Source organism: Ochlerotatus camptorhynchus, unplaced genomic scaffold (genome assembly GCF_037179485.1).
Source record: "Ochlerotatus camptorhynchus isolate MF236.1 unplaced genomic scaffold, CSIRO-AGI_Acam_v1.1 ptg000192l, whole genome shotgun sequence".
Classification (NCBI taxonomy): Eukaryota; Metazoa; Arthropoda; class Insecta; order Diptera; family Culicidae; genus Ochlerotatus; species Ochlerotatus camptorhynchus.
The window spans coordinates 1,938,690-1,963,305 of record NW_027040682.1 but is presented as its reverse complement, the minus strand read 5'-3'; the positions used below and the strand labels follow the sequence as shown (position 1 = coordinate 1,963,305).

Below are 24,616 nucleotides of genomic sequence, written 5' to 3'. Positions count from 1 at the left end.
AGATCCGTTAATTGGTATATCGCCTTCTAATCTGAAGATGGAATTAAAATACTGAAAAAGCAAGTTACAATCCATTTGAAATAATACGTCAACAAACCGGTAATCGAAACAATTCATAAAGGCAGACGTTTTGAATACGCAAAGGTTACTCAATTTTTCTACAGAAGATTTATGCGCCTACACTGCACAATGTGATTTTTGTTTAAAAAAAAGGCACTCATCCCTCAATATTTCAAAATGCCACTGGATATGATGGATTATTTATACATCAGAAGATAGCATTTTTGATACGAAATTGAAAACCTCACGACACGGATTATTTTTGTGTAGTTTACTTACCTTACCAATCAGGCTAAGGCCTTGTTGTCCTCTGCTGTCCGAAGAAGTCGTCTCCACTCTACTCGATCCATGGCCACAGTTCGCCAGCCTCGTAGTCTGCGAAGGGTCCGCAGGTCACCTTCTACTTGGTCGATTCACCTTGCCCGCTGCGCGCCTCTTCTTCTTGTTCCTGTTGGGTCGCCTAGAACAATTTTCACTGGGTCGTCGACATTCTTACGACGTGCCCAGCCCACCGTAGTCGCTCAATTTTTGCAATGTAGACGATGGATGGTTCTCCCAGCAGCTGGTGCAATTCGTGGTTCTTTCGCCTCCTCCACGTTCCGTCATCCATCTGCACTCCACCGTAGATGGTACGCAACACCTTCCGTTCGAAAACGCCAAGGGCGCGTTGGTCCTCCACGAGCATAGTCCAGGTCTCGTGGCCGTAAAGGACCACCGGTCTAATCAGCGTCTTGTAGACAGTCAACTTCGTGCGGCGGCGAATTTTATTCGACTGGAGCGTCCTCCGGAGTCCAAAGTAGACACGATTCCCTGCCATAATGCGTCTTTGAATTTCTCTGCTGGTATCATTTTCGGCGGTCACCAGTGAGCCCACATACACGAACTCATCGACCACCTCGATTTCGTCACCGTCAATCTGAACTCGGGGTGGGAGGCTAACATTGTCTTCCCTAGAACCTCTTGCTTTCATGTATTTTGTCTTTGATGCGTTGATGGCAAGTCCAATCCGTCTAGCTTCAGTCTTCAGTCTGATGTACGTTTCCGCCATCATCTCAAAGTTCCGTGCCATAATGTCAATATCATCGGCGAAACCAAGGAGCTGGATGGACTTCCTGAATATCGTGCCACTCGTGTCTATCCCAGCTCTTCTGATCACACCTTCTAACGCGATGTTGAACAGCAGACACGAAAGTCCATCACCCTGCCGTAACCCCCTTCGAGATTCAAAGGGACTCGAGAGTGTCCCCGATACTCGAACAACGCACATCACTCGATCCATCATCACCTTGACCAATCGCGTCAGTTTATCCGGAAATCCGTACTCGTGCATAATCTGGCACAGTAGTTTAAGGCTCCCTTAGCTCAGTCGGCAAAGGCACAGCTACAAAGCAAGATCATGCTGCAGGTGGCTGGGTTTGAATCCCGTTCCGGTCTAGGAACTTTTCGGGTTGGAAAACTTCTCGACTTCCTTTGGGCATAAAGTATGGTTGTACTCACCATACAATTATAATAATGCAAGAATGGTACAGGCACCGAAAACTCTCAATTAATTACGGCGAAAATTGAATGTCCAGATATCTTATATCTTATCACATGCCTTTTTGTTTTTGAAAAAAAAATCTCCCATTGTGCACTGGGTTAATAACAGGACATTGTCCTAGTAAACACCATCTAAAAATTATTGGAAAACATAGTGGTCACAGATGTCGTGTTTGCAATTTGAATCCACCAAGCCCGCTAACTACCCGATAATCGCCCTTTTTGCGATATAAAGTAAATATAGGGTTTCCGAACTTTATATCAGTCGTATAGCAGCCTTTATAGCAAAAAGGGCGATTAACGAGCTTGTTTGTTACTTTGCGGTGCGCCTAGTGGAGTTTGCCCTAACTTCATTCGTCCTAGCCCAATTTCATTCGGCCTAGCACTCACCCATTTCATTCTAGCAGCCACCAAAAACAAAATAATCTCTATGTAGAAACTAAACTGCACCCTTGAGTTTTGGCTTCGAGCAGATTCTGTTAAACTCAGTGCTACTTGAATTCCCCGAACCATGTTTATAGATGCAGAACTTATATTTGAAATATAGGCAAATTAGCCTAAGGATTTGGTCTCAGCTTTCAATACGCTGAATGGCCTTTATGCCATTTATGGCCTTCAATACTGGAGAGTACACATCGAATCAAACAAAATTATGCTCACATGATATGCCACTGAAAACCCATTCTAAATTAACACCTTTTGTGAGGGTCATTTACCCTAGCCTTTCACTGTTCCCATTAAGTTCATAAAAATTCATACAATTGAAAGCTTCAATGTTACCATCATGTGCAATCAGACTGCCCCAGATGCACTGCAAATTAGCAGCAAGATGCCTTATATTGGAAAAAAATAGCACCTACATTGTCCACCATTCACCAGCGCGGTGCAAGCAGAGTATCGCATGTCAACTCATTAGAGGTCCACACATCTGTTGTGAATTGCAAAAATAAAAACACCGACACAACAAAAATTACCATTTAGTTTCACTTGTCACTCTGCCGAAGCGGTTTTGTTTTTGCGCTCACCGGACTGTTATTATTTAGATGTATGCTATGATCCGAAAGGTCTAAATATTTATTCAAATGAGCTACCTGCGCGGGCAGCTCGGTTCACACCGAACGCAGTTATAAATCTTGGCTCTCCAGAATGCCACCTGTCCAAGTCCAAGGAATACTACGGTTCCTAGAACGCCGGACAAACGGTGTGCAGCAGAATTAATACATTAATCCACCTTCAGAACGTGACCTTCGGTGTCATGAGTGAGCAGAAATCATGAACCTTCAAGAACAATTTACAAGAATCAGAGCTCCCGCACCAACCATGTGGGATCCAAAAAGGGGCAAAACAGCAGTCCATACATCTAAATGTGCTAAATATAGCGTGGCAGCTTCGATTAAGCATCCAAAGCGCAACCTCGGACCGGCCGACAACCGTTCTGTCACCGGTGATTGTGATTGGTTGTTACAATTTATGCTGATCGTCGCCATTGCAGTCGTTGAATGCGCAGTGATTTGAATGTAATTTGAATCAGAAAAAAAATAAATAAACCCCTAGTTGGTAGGGGTCTGAACTCACCTCTTCGTGTATTTCCTCGTAGACCAGACCCTGCGTCGCATTCGGGTCGACCCGCACGTTCCACATGCGCAACGAGTGCGGTCCATCGCGGAACAGCCCCTCGGTCTTCTCCAGTGTCAGGTTCATGTTCTCCCCGAAGGCACTGAAAGACACCCGGTGCTGGTTGATGTCCCGTATGCTGGCATCACTAATTCTACTTTTGCTATCATCACTTCTATCACTTTCATTCTCATCAACACTTTCCGGCTGTTGTTGTTGTTGTTGTTGTTGAGGTTGCATTTCCGGCAGGATCTGTTCCTGTTCACTTGCCACGATCGCGGACGGCGCCGTCGTCGTAGGTTGTTTCGCAACAGTCCGCTTCTTGGCCGGAACTTGTCTCTCACTCACTTTCTCACTAAACTTCACTTTGCTCAGATCTTTCTTCACGTGGTGGTTGTTCGTGCCACCACCTTGCTGCAGTAGACTGTTGCCGCTGCTACCGCCTTTTGAACCTGGTTCTGTCTCTATGCTTCTTTTGCGGCGGTAGTGAAACGAAGGTTGATTGGTGTGGTGTGTCAGCTGAATCAGCTCGTAGTGTGGTACTGAGTCCGGGTGGTCCACGTGGAAGACCTCCCGCAACTGTTCGGTGCTCATCTGCCGGTGGATCTGCAATGGGATGGAATGAAATGTTTCGATTAATTATGGCTTCGTACGGTGGTTAGAACGACATGATCGAGAACTATTTGTTCCGTCGTTCACTTCGTCACTTATGGTCACTTGTGTTCTAAGCAAAAAAAAAAACGGTCATCAGTAGATGGCGTGTACATTTGTAGCTTTACCGAGAAAAATAACAACATGTTCCGTTGCTGTAACCCACCATCAGCGGATGCGATTGCTTTAATTGAACCCTCATTTCTTAGTCAGCACGGCACAGCTACGCGGTGACATGGGAATTTTGATTGCAAAAGTTGCAATTTTCAGCGAGCGCAGGCAGCTCGTTGCGTAAGGCCTCGTGCTGCGAAGGGTTCAAGAGGAGATGGGCAGGCAGTGTCGCAGCTTACAGTAGGTGATGAGTGACACGCGTTAGGCACGGGGGTTGATTGGAAAGATTTTTTTTATAGATGGAGATCTCCAACGACCAGCGGGTCTTTGGTTGTGAAATAAGTGATGGAATTTGTCGTCAATTATTTTGAATGGGACACTTTTGACGACTTGGGACGGGTGGTTTTGGGATGATCCGCGATTATATTGTATTGCTAATTGGACCAATTTGGGGCGAAGATAAAATAACCATAGGGTAGAGCGCTACTTCGTCATAATCGCCCATTTACGTTCTATAGATCAGAATAGATCAACTATATCAATAATTTCACCGTGCATAAATCAATAATAGGTTTGTTCAGATGCGTTAGTTCATTAGCTACAACATAAATCCTGTTAGATCGCGTTGCATGAATATTTACGCTCATTGTTCCCAATACAAAAGAAGCGCTCCTAGTGAATCCCGTTTTTCTACGTTTATCCGTAGGACGAAGAAAATCTAATGGCGTTTCAATGCGTTAGGACGGAATTGAAACTCGTAGGACGAATTAAGAATCAAGAAGCATTATTAGATTTCAAACAATATCTCAACAATTTGTGACTCTTTATCAAATCCAACGATACGTATGGAAAGGTGAATAAATTTAAAAGTTATCTTTTGCAGAAATATTATATTCTATTTTTTGTTCAAAACCCGTTCAGAAAAGAGAGCAATACAAAACAAGTTTCACGTAAAAATTGCAATTACATATTTCATCATTTGATGTTTCAATTTGTAACGGGTGATAACTAAAAAATGATTATAGCTTCTCTATACTCTCTCATACCAAACCAAGGTAAGGTGCGTGAAAGATCTCGGCACGGTTGGTGTTGATGTTGGTTCACTCGCAACTATTTTTGCAAAAAATTAAGTGTTTTCGACCGAAAGTGTATCAAAAGTGCTTCTGAAAGTGTTTCGCAGTTGGGTGTTGTGAAATTCGTGCATTCCCGCTTGATTTTCAGTGGAAATCCTGTATAACAAAATTGCTCACCGAGTTCCTTTTTTTTGCCGTTCGAAGACAACGGGTTTTCTTTCGCGATAGTATATTGATATTGATATATTGGATCCGTTTCTTTGCACGGGTGTGTTTTTTGTAACCAATGGTGTGTAAGTGTGCTTGTGATTTTCATTGCCTACCGGGAGGCCGGTTCACCGTGTTCGGATTGTTACACTTTCGGCGTGTAGTTCCATCGAGAGTCTCGTCACCGGGTGCGAGTTTGAACAAGGTCCGGTTGATAAATTAGCTGGGGACAGTGCTGATAATGTGTCCGTCGCGAGTTTTGGTGGTGATTCGGTGGCCGACGTTGCCGTGAATCAGCGAGTTTACGGCTTGCAAAAGTGCTCGTCTGCTGGTCTCTCGCCCAGGGCTCTACATTTTCGAAGCTCTAAAATGAACTTTCTCTCATACAAACGTGTTCAACGCTTCATTTCTATAACGCCTAGCTAGACTATCAGTAAGAAATGATAATGCAAAAGAAGCACGCTTAGAAACGCTGGCTGTGGATCTTTTCGTCGTTGCTTTGCTCATCGATTTCAATGTGAGTAACGTCGATTTTCTAGTTAAACGAAACCTCATTATAGCTCCAATCCCCTTTCACGAACACTCTATCACCGCTCTTTCAATTTGTTTAAAATGCGTTAAGTCCCGTTTTCGTTAATTTTTTTTAGATAAATATGTGGATGGAAGATAAATTAAACATATTACGTGTAATCTTCAAGCAATTTCACGTGAGAAATGCTTTAAATATGTAATTTCCTTTTCCGTCATATACGTCATGAAACCTCTGTTGATGTGTTTCATGAAAGAGAAAACTATCAAAGTCGAGCGCTCTTTCGCTCATCCGTTTCACCGAAGCTTGAAAGGAAGGCCAATGGAGCGACGGGAGAAAGAGAGACGAGCGATTGAACATTTGTTTGTGCACGCCGACTGAGGTTCTAGAATGCTGCGAAGCTGTTCGATTTTAACAGAAAAAGAAAGCCAGCAGTCTCTTCGTCGCATCGATTTGGTCGATTGAAGCTGATATTGTGACGCTCTGCTCTCGCCACTGTCGGAGATTGTGAGCTAGCTGAAGGATGCCTCGCTGGATACGCCCAAGACTGAACGGGCGGTAGCTGGTGGCCGTGAACGGTTCTAGGGGAAAGCACTAGACGCAAACCTCCTCGCAGATGACCATGGCAGTGCAGGAAAATTTGTTTTCGTTGAAGGAAGTATTACAACTAAGGTAATTGCTATTTGATATTTTTGCAAACAGTGACAGATAGCAGACATTAAGCTCAAGTGGAGGTGCCGGGCAAAGGTGTTATATCCTAGCTAAGTGGTAAGTTACAAATTCGCTGTTGTCGTCGTCGTAGTCGCCGTCGTATTCGCCGTCGTAGCTGCTATCGTATTCGCCGTAGGCAGTACCGTTAGTATATTTAAAATTAACCATCAGCCGCTGAAACTATATGAATTATCCCTTATTTCTTTTGTTCATTACATACCAAGTGAGGGCTTAATCATGTTTTGCCGTGAAATGTTGTGGTTTTGAGATGCTGGACAACCCTAGAGGGGTCGGTTTTGCTTAATGAGCAGAATCTCATGGGTTTAATCCCAAAATGTCAAGTATCATTCGAGCTAAAAATATTTATTTGCATAATATAACCTGGAAATTTCAGGGTTACATCTTCCTTATATTGGGAGCTGAAGAGACATAGAGCTGCATCATATTGTATGTAAAATAATTATAATTTTCATTTCAACAATGTATTTTCATTGTTACGTATTTTAAGTTCTGATATATTTCATTTCTCCATTACATATATTTACTATACATAACCGAAGTCTAGGAGGGAATAATCACTATCATTTTCTTTATCATACCGATTCGATTGTGGTGGTGTGAATTCTACTCCAACAGTTTCAGTGAGATTGACGCGCCCTTCTTAACAAACCATCCTGTAGGAAGCTTAATAAGTATTGCGAATAGCGTTATTCGATTTGTTGGATCGTATCGTTGGAAGGAGATTCTTAAATTCCCGTGGATTTCACGTAAGTGCCTCTGCTGACGGGTCCACCCCTCCGTTTTGGCCCTTCATACAGCGATATTTTGAATTCAGATCGGTAGCTCAAATTGATCTTGCTATTAAGTGGAGCTGCATACAAGACAAGATCTTCGAAATGGTGGTGGCTACCTTACATACATACATACATACAAGTGTATGCAAAGGGTAATTTCAATTCATAATGCATGAATCCAACAAAATGCAACATCCTGATGAGATCCCTGTAACCGCTCATCAAAAGAAGATCCACTATGTCCGTTAAAAACAAGCTTGCTGCTGTAGTCGAGTCCAGTATGTCAATCTGGGAAAGTTGCGCAAAATACCATCACCTTAAACTCCAAAGGATCCAGAACAAGATCCATATGATGATCCTAAACAGTCCTCCACGGACGCGAAATTTTGAGGTCCACCTGATTGGTCTTCCGACTTTAGAAGAGCATGAGCATGATTGACCGCCCAGTTATTGCCAGATCAGCTGTACTTACACAGAGAACCAATAGACGATGCTTGGGACTAGCAATCATTCTCAATGTGTAAAAACTGCTGATCTCAAACTAGGCAATACCAGCGCCAGCCGCGCCCGAACGCAGATCAAGAAAGGAATGGGTAGGAATGTGTTGACGTGACACTCGCTTTGATGGAAGCCGAGAAATCCTCTGCACTTCCACGAGGAATCACTGGGATGTTGGATAAGAGGGTAGGATTTGCAGCAGGGTTCGTTTTGGTAAACGATAAGCTGAATCGACGTCCTAACGATAGGGGGGGTTACTGTAGAAATAAATAAAAAGGAATGATTTCAGCCAAATAACCAAGTGGCTGGTCTTCCGACTTTAGAAGAGCGAAGAACGGTCTTCTTGGAAAGGTTCAGATACACCTGTTTCTTCAGGTTCCGCTTGACGATGGCCCATTATTTTTCGATTGGGCGGAGCTCTGGCGTGTTGGGAGGGTTCTTGTCCATGGGCACCACCTGCACGTTGTTGGCGGCAACCACTCCATGGCCTTTTTTTTCAGTAATGGCAGGCTTCAGGAAAGGTAGCATACGTTTTTCCAGGCACTCGGTCATGTAAATTTCCTGGTTGACGGTCCTGGTTGCAATGAAAATGTCGCCACAGGTACAGATAGCCTGCCAAACCAGGTCTTTCGTAGTGAACTTCGACAGTTTCATATGCTTGAAAATGTCTGCTACTTTTCTCTTTCCGTTTGCAGTATAAAACTCCTGACCAGGAACCTGTTTGAAATCTGCCTTGACGTACTCGGCGCGCGAGTAGTTTGGATTTTCGCGATGCGCGTGCAAAATTTTGGTGCGTTGCTCCTCTTACTTGAACGCCATTTTGATAACTGAAGAACAAATGTCACACACAACAATGTCAATTTTGTACATGGTCGGATTGAAACATTCGATGGTCACTTTCTCATGCATTTCATTGACACCCTATTTCAACACCGTTCAATAGGAGCCTTTGTAATTTGTACAATATTATTCTAATTTTGATTCTTAATGTGCAAAAGCTGTCAAATTTGGAGTCAATCATTTGTTTGATAATGAAAAAAAAAATGTAAATGACACCTCAGGTGTCACACCTGAATAAATCCCACCTTGGACTTCAAATGATCAAACTTGCATTTAAACTTGCTGAGCATGAGTATGAGCATGATTGACCAGACCACCCGTGGATGCAACCCCGTTATTGCCAAATCAGTTGTAGTTACACAGAGAACCAATAGACGTTGCTTAGGACTAGCAATCATCCTCAATGTATAAATTCTTGCGATCTAAAACTAGGCAATACTAGCGCCGGCCACGCCTGAATGCTGGTCAAGAAAAAAAAATGGGTAGGAATATGTTGACGTATTAAAGTGAGCATTTTAATGAAAGCCGAGAACACCTCTGTACTTCCACGAGATATAACTGTGATGTTGGATAAAAGGGTTGGGATTGCAGCATGTTTCGTTTTGGTAAACGATATGCCAAATTGATGTCCTAATGATTCATCAGTGTGAAGGAGCGTGGTATTGAACCCGCGGTCTTCTGCTCAGTAAACAAAATCGGTCGCCACTAGGCCACCGAGTTCCTTATTTTACAAATTTCGATCAAGTTTCCGTTCAACTTTTTGCTATCCCGGCGGCAACCTCACCAACGACGACACCAGCTGCTCTTGAGAAGGATTGAATTTGGATTGCCAATCTACACGTCATTCCTAAAACCCAAATATTAATTCTTTTATATGTTATGTTAATGCAGAAATGATTTCTAAGGCCGCGACTCTGCTCAAGTCATCCTTCAATCCTGGACCTGATGGAGTTCCATCTGTATTTTTGAAGAGACATATTGCTAGCTTGTTAATTCCGCTTCTTCGCCTGTTCCGAATGTCTCTCTGAGGTGCCATATTTACATCTTGCTGGAAATTTGCGCACATGTTTCCCGTCCACAAAAAAGGAAGGAAACAAGCTGTGGATAACTATCGAGGAATTACATCGTTAAGTGCCGTTTAGAAGCTATTCGAGCTAGTGATTATGAAACCGTTGATGTCCCATTGCAAGCAGTATTTGAGTGCTGATCAACATGGGTTTACTGTCGGCCGCTCTACAACCACTAATCTGCTGTGTCTCACATCGTATATAACCGAGAGCATGTCGGATCGGGTTCAAACGGACGTTATTTATTCAGACCTAACCGCAGCATTCGACAAGTTGAACCATGCTATTGCGATTGCTAAACTCGGCAGGCTCGGTGTATGCGGTAATCTTCTGAGATAGTTTAGATAATATCTTACCGGTCGCCAACAGAAGGTTGCCATAGGAGATTGCAGATCAGCTAGCTTCTTCGCCACATCAGGTATACCTCAGGGAAACCACATGGGACCGTTGATTTTTATACTGTACTTCAACGACGTGAATATGGTAATCGAAGCTCCTCAGTTATCATATGCAGATGACCTCAACATCTTCCTACGAATCTGCTCCATTGCTGACTGTCACTTTCTTCAACGTCAACTGAATGTATTCGCTAGTTGGTGCAGGTTAAACAGAATGGTTGTGAACCCAGCCAAATGCTCCGCTATTGCGTTCTCACGAAAACAACAACCGATAATATTTAGCTATGACCTGCTTGGCACGACAATCGAACGCGTGAATCAGGTGAAAGACTTGGGTGTGATATTGGATTCGCAGCTTTCATTCAAGCAACACATTGCATGTGTTGTTGATAAGGCGTCAAGAACTTTAGGGTTCATTTTTAGGATAGCTAAGAACTTCACTGATATCTACTGTCTAAAATCTCTCTATTGTTCGCTTGTTCGATCGACGCTTGAGTATTGTTCAGCGGTTTGGAACCCAAACTACAACAACGGTGCCGAGAGAATTGAATCTGTTCAACGTCACTTTCTTCGTTTTGCGTTGCGTAGATTGCCTTGGAATGATCCGTTTCGATTACCTAGTTACCTAGAAAGCCGTTGTCAACTTATCGACCTAGAACTTCTCCGGACTAGAATAGGCACAAGCAGAGCCCTAACCGTGGCCGATATCCTGCAAGGAAGGACAGATTCGACCGCTTCGTAATAACCTTATGCTAAGACTGCCTCTACGTCGCACAAATTATGGAGCAAACGGTGCGATTTGCGGACTGCAGAGAACATTCAACAGAGTTGCATCTGTTTTCGACTTTCATCTCTCCCGTGATGCGCTTCGTCGAAAGTTTTCTTCTGTTTTTCGCCGGCAGGAGTAACTGACTATAAGATATATGTTTTTTTTAAGGTTTTTTATGTTATGACCATGCTTGAATGTATTTTTCTTTTTACCATAGTTGATAAGGTAACCATCATTGGGGCTTCATCCAGCCTGTTGATGTAAAACAACAATAAACAATACCCTGCCCTTCAACCGAATTTCTTTACGCTTTACATCATATTATGAAAGAAATCCAACTTAAAGTATAACCCTATAATGTGAAGGAGCTTGGGATTGAACCAATAATTTTCTGTTCAGGAGCCGAAAAATTACCCAAAATTAAGTTCTTTTCACTCATCTCCCATGTTCCGTTCAATGAGCTAATTTTCAGTAAACCGCTTATAGTACATTTGACAACGGTAAAAATAATTAATTGCTCAAACTTCTGTACACTACTCATTAGTTCTTGATCCACTGAACAACTTCGCTGAAGACAGCAGCTTTATCGATGGCAAGGATTTCAAGATATAACACGAACAAGTAAATCACAAATTCAAGCACACTAGCTCCGCGTAGTGAGAAATTTCCGAACTTCTATCCACCAACCATTAGGTCTTGATCTATTGAACAATTTTGCCGAAGATAGTAACCTTCTATATGTCCAGGATCGCGAGATATTCCATGTTGGTCTCTATTAGGTCAAATCCCATATGCTATGTGTACTCCATTTACGCGATTCCTTCGCGTAAACGGAATCATTCGAGACCAACGTAAAAAGAATTCGTGTAGACCGAGTTCGCGTTCTTCGGGGGGAGAGTTTATATTTAATTTCAAGAAAAATCTGCCATAGCAGGATTGGGTGCCGAAGCCGACATTTACCCTATTGTAACTTTTTGATTTTCAATGGCTACTAGGGTAAATGTCGGCTTCGGCATCCATTGACTGTTTTCGGCAATCAAAATTTAAACGTTAATTTCACTATGTTTTACCATCAACACACTTCCCTGAATGTATCCAAATGATTCTTTAGTCTTTCAGCTTCAATCTGATTATATTTGTAGGACCGAGCAATCCTGTTATGCCAGATTTTTCTTCAAATGAAGCATACGCAATACAAAATGGGGATGATTTCGAGTTGCCGATAATAGAACAGCTGGTTAACACGCAGTTCTAATGGGAAGGTTGCCGAAGAAAAAGAGGCTGCCGACAATAGTCACACTCACCTGAGAAGTTTAGAGCGTTGTAAAAACGCTTTCAAACAGTTTTGAAGAATTCTGTCGATTGGAATGGATAGAGAAGCAAGCAGCAGATGAATTGAAACAAACAGACACGTCATATATGTGCGTGACGCTGTGAAAATGCTAATAGAAGTGCGGACGCTGCTTAGATTGACGAGAATACGTAAATTCCCCTATCTACTTGTATATTGCTCATTTTCAATAGTTTATTGCTTCGAAGCATGCGGGTCTATTTGCAGTTTCGCATTTATCTATGTGAGTTTTCCCTTCGTTTGCACAACAACATTTAAATTTTTGAAATCAAAGCTCAAGCATCGGGATTACTAAACTTGATTCACATTATCACGATCACAAGCAACTTTAATCAAGTTAGTCAACTAGATTTCCGTGTTAAGTACGGGGCTACATAACTAATCTGCTCTGTTAATTACGTTAATTTTCATGCAATAAACAATGCACCAATATATCACTAAAGCACACTTTTTGAAGACACCATCTTTCAGTGCGCATCTGCCTTTGTGTCACTTAGGCCGTGAAGTACACCACAATTGTTTGTTGTTATTTTAAGGCAACGGACCGATGTCTACACCGGAGTGACAATGACGGTGACAAGGTGTCTGTACCTGAACGAGAAGTTGTGTAATTGCTTGTTAGTATCATTCGAGTGTCGTGCGTTCCGCTTGGGTGGTTGTTAGCATATAAAATTACTTAATTTTTTCGTGAGCCAACTGCCGTTTGGGTGTGGATAGGTTCTGCAAAAAGCGTTAATTGCTTTCGACAATTCCACGCACTGCTGAGACTGAATGTCCGCCAACAACCTAGACCTAGGCCCAGTATCAGCACTGACTGGATATCCTTCCTTGTGAACCTGTTCCAGCGCAATCGACGCAACCACAACCAGCCCCCGTGACGGCAACCTTCAGTCCGATATCCTTCACCGTGCGCGGGGCCCGAATTTGGTAGCGAGAAGCAATTGGCGAAAAGTTGCACCAACATAAATTATTTACAAGCGCGCAAAAATCCGAGATCACACTGACAGCCACTACAACGCATTACACACACGAAGAACACAGCGGCCCCCGTTCTCAATAAACTATCTCACCGGCCGTGTCCGGAGTGCATGTTTACCGATTCTTGATTAGATCCTATCGCACCCCACCGACTGCAACAGATGGCAGAACGGACGCAAGTCACACGTATGCCTCCTCCTCCTTAGCCTCCTCCGCTACGATCCATAGATGTAGAGCTTAAATGTACGATCGAGAAACATGACCACCGCCAGAGACCACCCAACCGATATGGCTGAATCCGATCGATCCGGGCAGATCTGGTGGAAATCTGTATCGCACTCGACGAGTATGGGGATAAATTTATAGCTTTTAAATTCTTGTTAATTCCGAAGCTGATCTTGACACTCGTGTGTGCGATCTATCCTCCTCTCGAGAGATCCGAACCACAAGCTGTCGGTGTCGGTTTGCAAATATCAAATTGGATTACAGCTGCAGCGAGAGATGTTTTGATCGCGGTTCATTCTTACTTCCATCACTCAATGACGTCCGGTTTCCCCTCTTCGCCCCAACTTGATGCTCAGAATCGCTCAATTTATGGCTAGAACAATTTATTTTCAATCTGGTCCGGAGTTGCTGTTGTTGTTTTTGTTGGGGCGCTTATCGCCCGGATCGATCGGATTGAATTACACACGCCGCGGCCGCCGTGAGGTATTGGAAATGGAAAATTGGATCATTATTGGACGACCCGTGGGAGGTCACCGACTGATGCCGGGTATGTTGTCGGAGCGAATTGGAGTTTATGTGAGGACGTAGGAGAAGTGAGTTGGACCTTGTTGGGTTTCAAAATAGGTCTAATTTAAAAAAATAGCTCTAAGCCCAACAGCCACATCAACTACACAAACCAATGCAATGTACTCCGTGGAACCCAGTGCACAGTGGTACAGAATGCAGATTTAGGTGGAATGATATGTTTTGAGCCTGAAATTGAAACTTTAGACTAAAAGTCTCTTCTACAAAGTTGTTCCTTATAGTTAGGCCCTCATTTTTATGACAATCAATTCTAGGGTGGTTCCTATCAGGGTGCCTTCCATTCATTTTGACTAAAAAAATGTTTTATGAATTTATGGAATAATAAGATAATATGATGATATTTTGTATGTGTGAGTAATAGGAGAAGACTGTTAAGTTTGTGTTTGACACATCAAACCTGCAAATTTAGCTTTGACAGAGTCACAATGAGTGTTTTTCTGATCGCCTCTTCGCGAAGAGTGAAGAGCGAAGAGTGGGTGAGATAAATTACAAAATCGCTTATCGCAACTCTCATGTAGCAAAATTGGCGGGTGTTATGTGTCAAATACAGACTTTACAATCTTTTCTTGTTGTATACACAATCAAAATATTTTCATAATATCTTATTATTCCATAATTTCTTGAAACATTTTTTGAGTAAAAATGAATGGAAGGCACCCTGGTTCCTATTATCATTTAAATCAAAAATCTAACTTTTTTGTTTGAATAAATTAAGGTATACATTCTTGGGCAAAGTTATAGCTGAGCTAATTTCAAGCAACTTTGTTGAAAATAACTTTTTTGTATCTCTTAAATTGGCCGATTTAGAGCTATTTTCTTGAATTGAGTTAGGGTGGCTCTTAAAAAAACAGGTTTTTTGCTCTATTTTTCTTATTTCGAATTTCTCAGCAAAGGTGTCTTGAGATAAATTTTAGATCTTAAGAAGGCGCAAATTTTTGCTGCACAAAGCTTGTCAATATCTTTCGCCGATCAAGAGTTATAGACGTTTGTATACTAAAAATATACACTTTTCAAATGTTAATATCTCTGGTTGGGGCAAACAAAAAAAATAGTTTTTTTGCAGCTTTTGAAAGGCGTATATTATTCTCAATAATATGAAAAAAAATTGGAGGTATGTTATTTTTTAAACTCGTATAAAATCAATTTGAATTTATTCATATTTTTTATTATATATGAGTATATCTTTTTTATTAGAAGAGATACAGGCAACAAATCCAGATATAAAACATTCGTCTTAAAGAGTTTTAAAAGTCTCTAGAAGATAACATTCATGAGAATTTTCAAATAAAAAAGTTATTGCTAATAAACTATTTTTTCCAGGAACACCCTAAGTCAACTCCGAAAAATTACTCTAAAATGAGAACGTTAAGAGATAGAAAAAAATTTTCTTCGACAAAGTTGCTTGCAAGTAACTTAACTACAACTTTGTTGAACAACACATGTTTATATTTTGTAGAACAAAAAAGTCAGTTTTTAAAATTCCCTAATTTGAGGACCACCCTGACGTTTGCAAACACCAAAAGAAGGGAATTTTTAAGAACAAAAACTTTTTCCAAGACACTAAATGTCCAAATATTGAAACAAATGTACTAGCACATTTTATATACATTTGTCATTAGAGTGGTCCTATGAAATCCATCTTTTGCCAATAACTTTTTTATATGAAATTTATCATGAAAGTCATCTTCTAGAGACTTTTAAAACTCTTAAAGACAAATGTTTTATAGTTGGACTTGTTGCTTGTATCTCTTCTAATAAAAAAGATATACTGAAATATAGTAAAAAATATGAATAAATTCAAATTGATTTTATACGAGTTTAAAAAATAACATACCTCCAATTATTGAGAATAACATACGCCCTTTCAAATGCTGCAAAAAAACTTTTTTTTTTGTTTGCCCCAACCAGAGATATTAACATTTGAAAAGTGTATATTTTTAGTATACAAACGTCAATAACTCTTGATCGGAAAAAGATATTGACAAGTTTTGTGTAGCAAAAATTTGCGCCTTCTTAAGATCTAAAAGTTATCTCAAGACACCTTTGCTGAGAAATTCGAAATAAGAAAAATTGAGCAAAAAAACTGTTTTTTTTAAGAGTCACCCCAACTAAATTCAAGAAAATAGCTCTTAATCGGCCAATTTAAGAGATACAAAAAAGTTATTTTCAACATAGTTGCTTGAAATTAGCTCAGCTATAACTTTGCCGAAAAATGTATACCTTAATTTATTCAAACAAAAAAGTTAGATTTTTGATTTAAATGATAATAGGAACCACCCTAGAATTGATTGTCATAAAAATGAGGGTCTAACTATAAGGAACAACTTTGTAGAAGAGACTTTTAGTCTAAAGTTTCAATTTCAGGCTCAAAACATATCATTCCACTTAAATCTGCATTCTGGACCACTGTGCAGTGATGGATCGCTCTTTTGGGACTTTTTCGTTACGTTTTAATATAGAATGCCTGTGTTGAATCCAATTGAATTTTCAATTAACCCATCTTAAAATTGATAGTTTAGTGCTATTAATCTCCCCATCAAAATTCAAAATATCCGTACCGTAGAGCCACACTCTGTGTTTTCACTGAAGCTACACTCGAGACATCTCTCAAGTGTACCTTCAGTGAAAACACAGAGTGTGGCTCTACGATGCGGATGTTTTTAATTTTCATAGGGAGATTAATAGCACTAAACTATCCATTTTAAGATGGGTTAATTGAAAATTCAATTTGATTCAACGTATGCATTCAATATTAAAAAGTAACGAAAAAGTCCCACAAGAGAGATCCATCCCTGGTGAGAACTAAGCATTATGCGAAGATATTCTCATTGCTAGTATTTTTTGCCAAGGGCAATACTTTTCCCTGGACATAATTGAAATTCAGTGTCACGATCGGCATTTCCCTTGCTACTGTCTAGACTGGAAGATGACACCGCGACGTCGTCCAGCAGTGCTGAAAGTTCATTAGAAAGATTAGCATTGCCAAACAGACAGTAAACTACTCCATCGAAGATTAATCACAACCATTAATTATCTTGTCACCTACAGTAAGCTTTTCCCAGCGCAGTAATTAAGTCCTCTTCGGACTCCCCATGGGAACTGCACTCTCGTGATGAATTTGAACAATAAATTCAATATCTATCATGTTGTGATAGATGCTTGTTAAGATTATTGAAATTAGCTGGTATGCGGCAGACGTTCTGCAGCGACACGATCCAGACGATGATGACACATTATTCACGTCGATAGAAGTCGTGTTTGTCTCCCTAAATCATTCAGCTATCACGACGCGTCGATCTATGATCGTGCCTTCGAGTCAACATTATCAACAACCTCCTACATATTCTCGCTGAGATAACCTTTCCGAATAGCGTTGATCGCTGACCATATCCACGAGCGAGCGAGCAAGCGAGTGTGTGTATATGACAGGTGACGAATTGAAATGGTGGCAAGGTCACGACGGAAGTGACCGCGCGCATTATGCAATCCCGGCTCCATAACCGCCTCAAGCCCGCTCATTATGGACTCCGAAGCCAGCTTCCAGCTAAATACACACTGTTTAGTCCCCAAAGGGGTTGCTACAAGCGATATCATTATCTTCGGCAGTCGGCTTTAAAGAGTGAGATAGAGGAAACGCGACCTACCGCTGCTGATCGGTAGCAAGAGGGGCCAATTAACCGATCGAACCGAATGAGACTGAACCCTTACATCTACCTATATACCGGTTGCTCTGGGCGGCTGGTGCTGCCGGTGCTGCTGCCGATGCGTTGCTAGCAATAATATGCCTAGCAAGTAGCTCAGCTGTAGCAGAGTGACGCCTTAATGAGCATTCGTTACAATCGCCCTCTTCTGATGCTACGGCTATTTACGATAGACGATGACGACACGATGGACGGCAGAACAAACGATTCGTTTGTTAGTTCACAGACACTCGCACACAAGCACTCAGAAATGATCGTTGGAACTGACCCCGTTGAAGTTGAAGGGATTGCAATAATCAAACGGCCTCGCGTGTGAATTCCATGTTGATCTATGCATCCGCTACTGGCTGAGTCGAAGACGGTAGGACTTGCACAATCCAAGTTGGATGCGAAGTGGACAGATATGGGGCCAAGTGGGACATTTGAAGTTGTTGAGCAAACGAGCAGGTAGCACTTTCGAAAATTAAGCAAAAGGGTTGGATTGCAATCTTATAATTTTATTTTTTTTTTTTTTGACGTAGGACTACGTCTGTGATTTGTATATGGGGGTACACTTTGTGAAAACCTTAAATGGAACAGGTAACGAAATTATGAAAGATTTTGAACGTTAATAACTCAGCTGCCACTGGACCAATTTCAATAATTTTATCACCAATCGATCAGAAATATTTCCACGCATCGATAAAAATGCTATTTAAAAGGTGGTAAATGCATTGTCATTGTCCAAAAGCGTCGAAATAACTAATAAATCCACCTATTACGTACATTCATATGCTGCTTCCCCAACATTGTCATCAGAGAGTCGTTAGTAGACGAAACAAGTCGAAGTGGCATTCGCCTCCGGTCTTCGGGCGTGTGCGAATAGGGAGGATGCAATTGCGTAACATTTTGCACACTCATCACCATATTTAGAACCACACGCCTCTAACGACCACACAAAATGCTCTCCAGAATTGTAATCTTGTAACCAGACTTGGAAGCAGGGTGCTTCATTCTGGAAAAAAAAAAATTAATATTTTTGATAGGCCACCCCCTTATTCAGTTCATAACACAACAACAAACATCTGTGCAAAGAATCAGCTAAATTGGTCAACGTTAAGAGGTCGCGCCAACGATTTCAATTTTGTTCGGGATTTTCGTCAAATTAGTATGGGAGAAAATGATGACCCACTAAAATCATTCTAACTTTTTTCCTAATAAACAAATTTGCATGAAATTAAAATTTGTTATACTTAAAACTATAATAACCAATTTTGTTGAAGGCTGCTAGTCGATTTGATGCTTCAGAAAACAGAAATCGGCTTTCGGAACTAAGATTACTGATAAACCTTGATTTGAGCAGAAAAGCAGGTATGCTGATAGGGCATATTTCATAGTATGCTATGCCATATTTTTTTACCTCAATGTTTATAAACATATTGTGCTATCATCTCTGGATACAATAGTGCCATGGAGTTGAGAAGTGATACGGAAAAGTGGTTGATAGGTCAGCCCATTACCTGGTTCACCGGTGCTACAACAGTTTCACCCAACATAATTTTTGCGACAAACACAGCCTGTGCAATAAATCTTCTACCTTCCAATGAATCAAAATTCAAATTCAAAGGATCTTGCCATGGAAGACTACAAAGAGCATATCTCACAAATTTCTTTTGAATTGATTCAAATCTACTTATCCAGGTGGTCTGATATGGACACCACACGATTGCATTGGATTCTAAAATCGAACGTACTAGTGCACAATAAAGTGACCGGAGGCAGTGAGGATCACGAAATTCATTAGCATCCTAGTTGTCCTTTGTGATGATACTATCATAGGGAAGCCGATATGTGAGTCCAGATTCTAACAGAACTCCCAAATCACGTATATGATTCCCGCGTACGAGCGACTGGATGGAAATGTTGTATTCGTAGATGATTGGGTTCAGTTTCCGATGAAACGTTATTACATTACATTTAGGAATACTAATCGTTAATAAGTTTCTTGAGCACCACTCTTCAAATTTGATAATCAATTGTTGTAGCAGGTCGCAATCCTGGATGCAATTTACGATTGCGTATAATTTAACATCGTCCGCGTAGAAAAGGCTTTCGACATCCCGGTGGTATTAGTTCCGTTAAATCATTTATAAAAATGGAGAATAGAAGTGGTCCTAAGTTGCTCCCCTGTGGGACACCAGATTTGTTGGAGAAACATTACGATGATTCACATCCAATCTTTACATGTAGACTGCGATTTGTAAGGTACGATTCAAACCATCTGATGAGATTTCCGGAGATTCCTAGCTTATCCAGTTTTGATAGCAGTATTCGATGATCAACTCGGTCGAAGGTTGCTTTGAGATCGGTGTATATCACGTCAACTTGTGAGCCGGCATCTAAGTTACGCAAGCAAAATAAGGTAAACTGCACCAGATTTGTGGAAACAGATCACTTCGGGTAAAAACCATGTTGATCAACTGATATATAATGTTTGCAGCTCGCAAACAGCACCTCGTAGATAACTATTTCAAACACCTTGCAGCAAGCGCACAACGACGTAATGCCGCGATAGTTTTCTACATTCTGTTTATCTCCTTTGTTGTGAAAAGGGAACATAATAGACAATTTCCAGCTTGATGGGAATTTGCATTCTTAAAGGGACATATTGAAAAGAAGCGTCAACGGATAAATCAATGCACTCGAGCAACGTTTCAAAATGCAGGATGGAATTCCATCTGGGCCAACTGAAGTAAAGCCCTACAGTAAAAGTATGGACGTCTGTCAAAGGTTGTTCCAATCGAACCGTCAAAATGCACCACTTTGCTCGATTGGAGCAGCTTTTTTCAGTTTTGTGGTAACACTCGTCCATACTTTTACTGTAGGGCTTTAAACTGAAGTGGAGAACTTAATTTTAGAAATAGCTGATTCTACATGTTGGTGGTTAACATCAGAATACCTCAAATCACAGGCATTATTTGGTGTATCCCTGCTTGTTCAGTAGAAGCGATATAACTATTGAATGCACTCTTGAAGTGAGTAGCGAATAGCAATGGACGCAAAACGTGAACACACTCTTCACTAAACGGTTGCTTTCCAAAGTCTACGACGCATCGACCGAAAGAACTGCTGATGAAGAACAATGAGGAGGACCTCACAATGGTTGCTGCCGAGATAACAGACGATCGCGTGGCACACATCGAAACTGACCTGCTTTTGTCGACAGCCGAGTGAACACTGAAGTATTATTTTAATACCGCCTTATGTATTCTTGTTCAACTGTAAGAAAGGCATCATCAAACTGCTTGGCTCCCAATGACGGGTCGTGACAGCTTAATTCTGGCTCCTTTTGACGTTCATATTTTTCAAGTTTGCTACTCCCTCCCACGTTCAGACTATAGCTGATATCATATATATCTAGTATAAGAGAGGAGAGGACTGGCTGGCTTTGAACCAAACGAACTGTTAACGCCAGAGCAAATCGAGCAGAGCGTATCTTGATTGCATTGGCAGTGTTGCTAGAAATACCCTAGACATAGGTTGCCAAGACATTTTGTTTTGAATCCGCTCCTCTCTTATACTAGACCCTCTCTACATGAACCTAAAGGGTGTTACGATTAAAATGTCGTCGACTTAAACTTGACGCATTTAATTTAATCGAACATTTAAAAAACCTGAACACCCTTAATTTTGTAGGTGTGTGAGTGCAGAATTGTGCATGAAGATAGCTTTTTTTTTCAATTAATTTAATTTATTAACATTCTTTTCGTAAAATATTTTGCTTTGTTGTGTTGGTTTTTTTTTTTCTTTATTAAGGAGATTTTTAGCCTATGGCTAGTTCATCTCCGGTGTTTGTGTTTGTACAATAGTCTTTAGGATGACTAGAAATCAAATTTGTCATTTTTATTGGTAACTATCTGACCTATCAAACGACGTACTGCCTAGTTGTTTAATTTAAACCCGTCGGGGCCCAAGATGAACAAAATAAAAAAGAATCATGCAAATCCGTCAAACCGTTCTCGAGGTATAGTGTTACTTACGAACTCCATTTCATTTTCATTTATAGAGAAGAAATGAAGCAGACCAAATAGAAACATTTCATCAGCTAAACTGTCTATTTCTGCCCTACACATATTTTTTTAATTTCATCATGTAAGCAAAACAATAATACATTTGTAGCGGTTATTCAATGCTTAGCGCTAATACTATGTCATTGGGAACTGACTATTAAATGCCAAGGTTTTTCAAACACAAACTATTGTTCTACCAGAATACATCTGGAACTTTTGATGTAGGATTACGTTTTTCGCGAACATATTTGGGGTGCAATTTTAATAAACCAAAATCGACCGCGTTACGAAGAGTGGTCAGGTTTTGACCACTTTTAACTCTGTCAATAGCGGATGGATATGAATTCTAAACAAGCCAATCGATTGGAATGTCATCTACGAATCTGATCAAATGAATTTTTCATCAATTTAAAAAAAAACGTTTTTGAAAATTGCACATTGAGCCTGTACAAATAAAGTAATTATTTAAAAAAAAAAATGCACAAATGTTGCTATAATAATGAAAATTATCACCGATTGACTTCGAAAAGCACTTTTCCTAACACAAATTTAAAAATCAAATTCACTCCGGTCTCACCTAATGGTGTTTATTCAACTACCGCATGTGGTGAGTGGTGGTGTCCAGTGGCGTTTTAGATTGTTCTCCAGTACACGACGAAAGGCTGCCCGCAAGCGTGACCTGCAATCCACTGAGCGGTCCATTCGCCGCAGAGTGAGGAAGGCGTTGCACCGCTACTGATCGGATTTCAGTTGCTCGTCATGAGCCTTTGTTGGCCATCTATGCCATGCGCGTCACTGTTCTAAACAACATACAGCTCGCCTGCCTTATCTGTGTTAAGCACCTTAATAGCTCAGCAATACTCAACCATCACGACAAAACGGTCATTTTCAGGACCACCATAAATTTGTTAAAGAGTATTTTCTGGACAACTGTTACTACGATAATTAAAATAATCATCAATGTTCTTAATAAGAGGAGCTTAAAATTTGCATCAAAAAGCATAAACGTAGGTACCGTCCAGTATGCTCAAATTCTGTGATTGATGTGTTTTCCCTAACACAGATTTAATTTCCGAATTACAAAATGAATAGGCACTTCAATCTCTTCAAATTTCTACAATTGTAGTGCGAATTAAGTGATATTTGGGAAATTGTTTGTGAGTATATCGATATAGCCATGTCCCAGCATTTGGTAACACAATACAAGCGGGGATCACGTAAGCGCACAAAGGAACTGCAAGCGGACAAACCTCTGAAAACTGATGCTGAATGAAATCGATGTTACCGAGACAGGATCAGAATGGCTAGAGACAACATTGCTTTATCTACTGGTTGGGATGCTGGAGAAGGGTCTTCAAGGCATGGTAGATCATTTGACTATATCCCTTTGAAACAAAGAAGTACATTATTTTTAACGTATGAATTCGCCAAGAACAACAATTGAGAACTACTATGCCATCGCCTTTCATCAAAATGTTCACCAATTGATCCAGGTGAAACGCATGAGCACCGCTATCATCTCCAAGAACATCGAGGAAATAATTCCACAGCATTGTTCCAAACTGGCTTCCAAGCTTTCAACCTATCGGTCCTTTTCAGGACCACAAATGAAAAAGTTAAGTAAAGAGTTCAAGTAGGAGCTTGTATCCAAGACACATTGTTTAGGTTTGACTACATGGACACCGACAGAGTACCTCAAAATCAGAACCCTCAAATTTGTCTCCGAATTTCAACCTGTTGAACTTTTTCAGTGATAGCGCTTTAAGAAAACAATTTAAAATTTGCTTTACTTTTGCTGTGACATCAAAACTACCTTTCTTAATCCTACGTCAAATCTACGGTCATGTATTCGATGCAACCTCTGGCTTTTTAACATTCATTATGTTTGCACAACTGTTTGACTCTATAAATAGTTTGCAAAGCATTTAATATCTAAGAGGCTGTGGACAACCGTCTATATAAAAATCAAAAAAATGTGTATGAATAGTGGATGCTCAAGCCCTCTTATGCATATGGACAGGCCAGGGTTGCTTCCACTCACTTGCTATAAAAACATGTTTTTCGGAATAATGAAATCATTATATATTATAATGATAATAAGTACTTGTAAGTTATAAGAAAAGGTTGTAAACTAGGTGTTTGACACATAAAACCTGTCATTATTGCTTTCAGTGCGTCACAATCAGCTAATTTAAGATTCGTGAGCGCTCACTCTGAGTGAGCGCTCACTAGTCATAAGTTCGCTGATTGTGACGCACTGGAAGCGAAATTGACATTATTGATTCCATTATTTCGAAAAACATTTTTTATAGTGAAGTGAGTGGAAGTAACCCTGTGGACAGTCCCTTTTTTTTTTTTGTTAATTACTTTATTTGTACAGGCTCAATCGAATAAACTTTACAGAGCCAAGTTATCATTTTCTTTATACATTATAAATGTCTTAAATCTAAAATTAAAGGATTGGAACCGATTACTCGCGGTCTTCTCGAGGTTAGTGGATGACAATTGTTTGGATCGGGAGAGGGAAAAGGAGATTTGGAATATGATTTATGATTAAAAAATTTCACTATTTCTAAAACATATACTTAATCCTATCGACGTTATACCAACTCTGTAATTATACAATTATTACAGAAACAAATCTACAAAAAAAAATACACACACATACAAAACACAAACTAAACACAAGGTTAATCAAACTTACAATCTATGGTTAATATTCTTCAAGAAAACATATATGAGTTTCATAAACTCCAGATCGCGTCTAGCCAAAATATCCCGAACTGGAACATTAGGTTGTCTACCTCGAGCCCGAAGGGAATCGTACAACTCGGATCTGACTCCACGGTGCTCAGCACATGACCAA

At 40.5% G+C, this 24,616-nt stretch overlaps 1 protein-coding gene across 7 annotated transcripts in view; it reads right to left on the bottom strand.

The window, feature by feature from the left end:
* sona (sol narae) overlaps window positions 1–24,616 on the bottom strand; it is a 499,516-nt gene that overhangs the window by 353,514 nt on the left and 121,386 nt on the right. For all 7 annotated transcript variants that reach the window (XM_065223397.1, XM_065223398.1, XM_065223399.1 and 4 more), the window contains one exon: window positions 3,175–3,819. In XM_065223397.1, coding sequence (XP_065079469.1) covers window positions 3,175–3,819 — 645 coding nt within the window. The remainder of the gene's footprint in view (window positions 1–3,174; window positions 3,820–24,616) is intronic.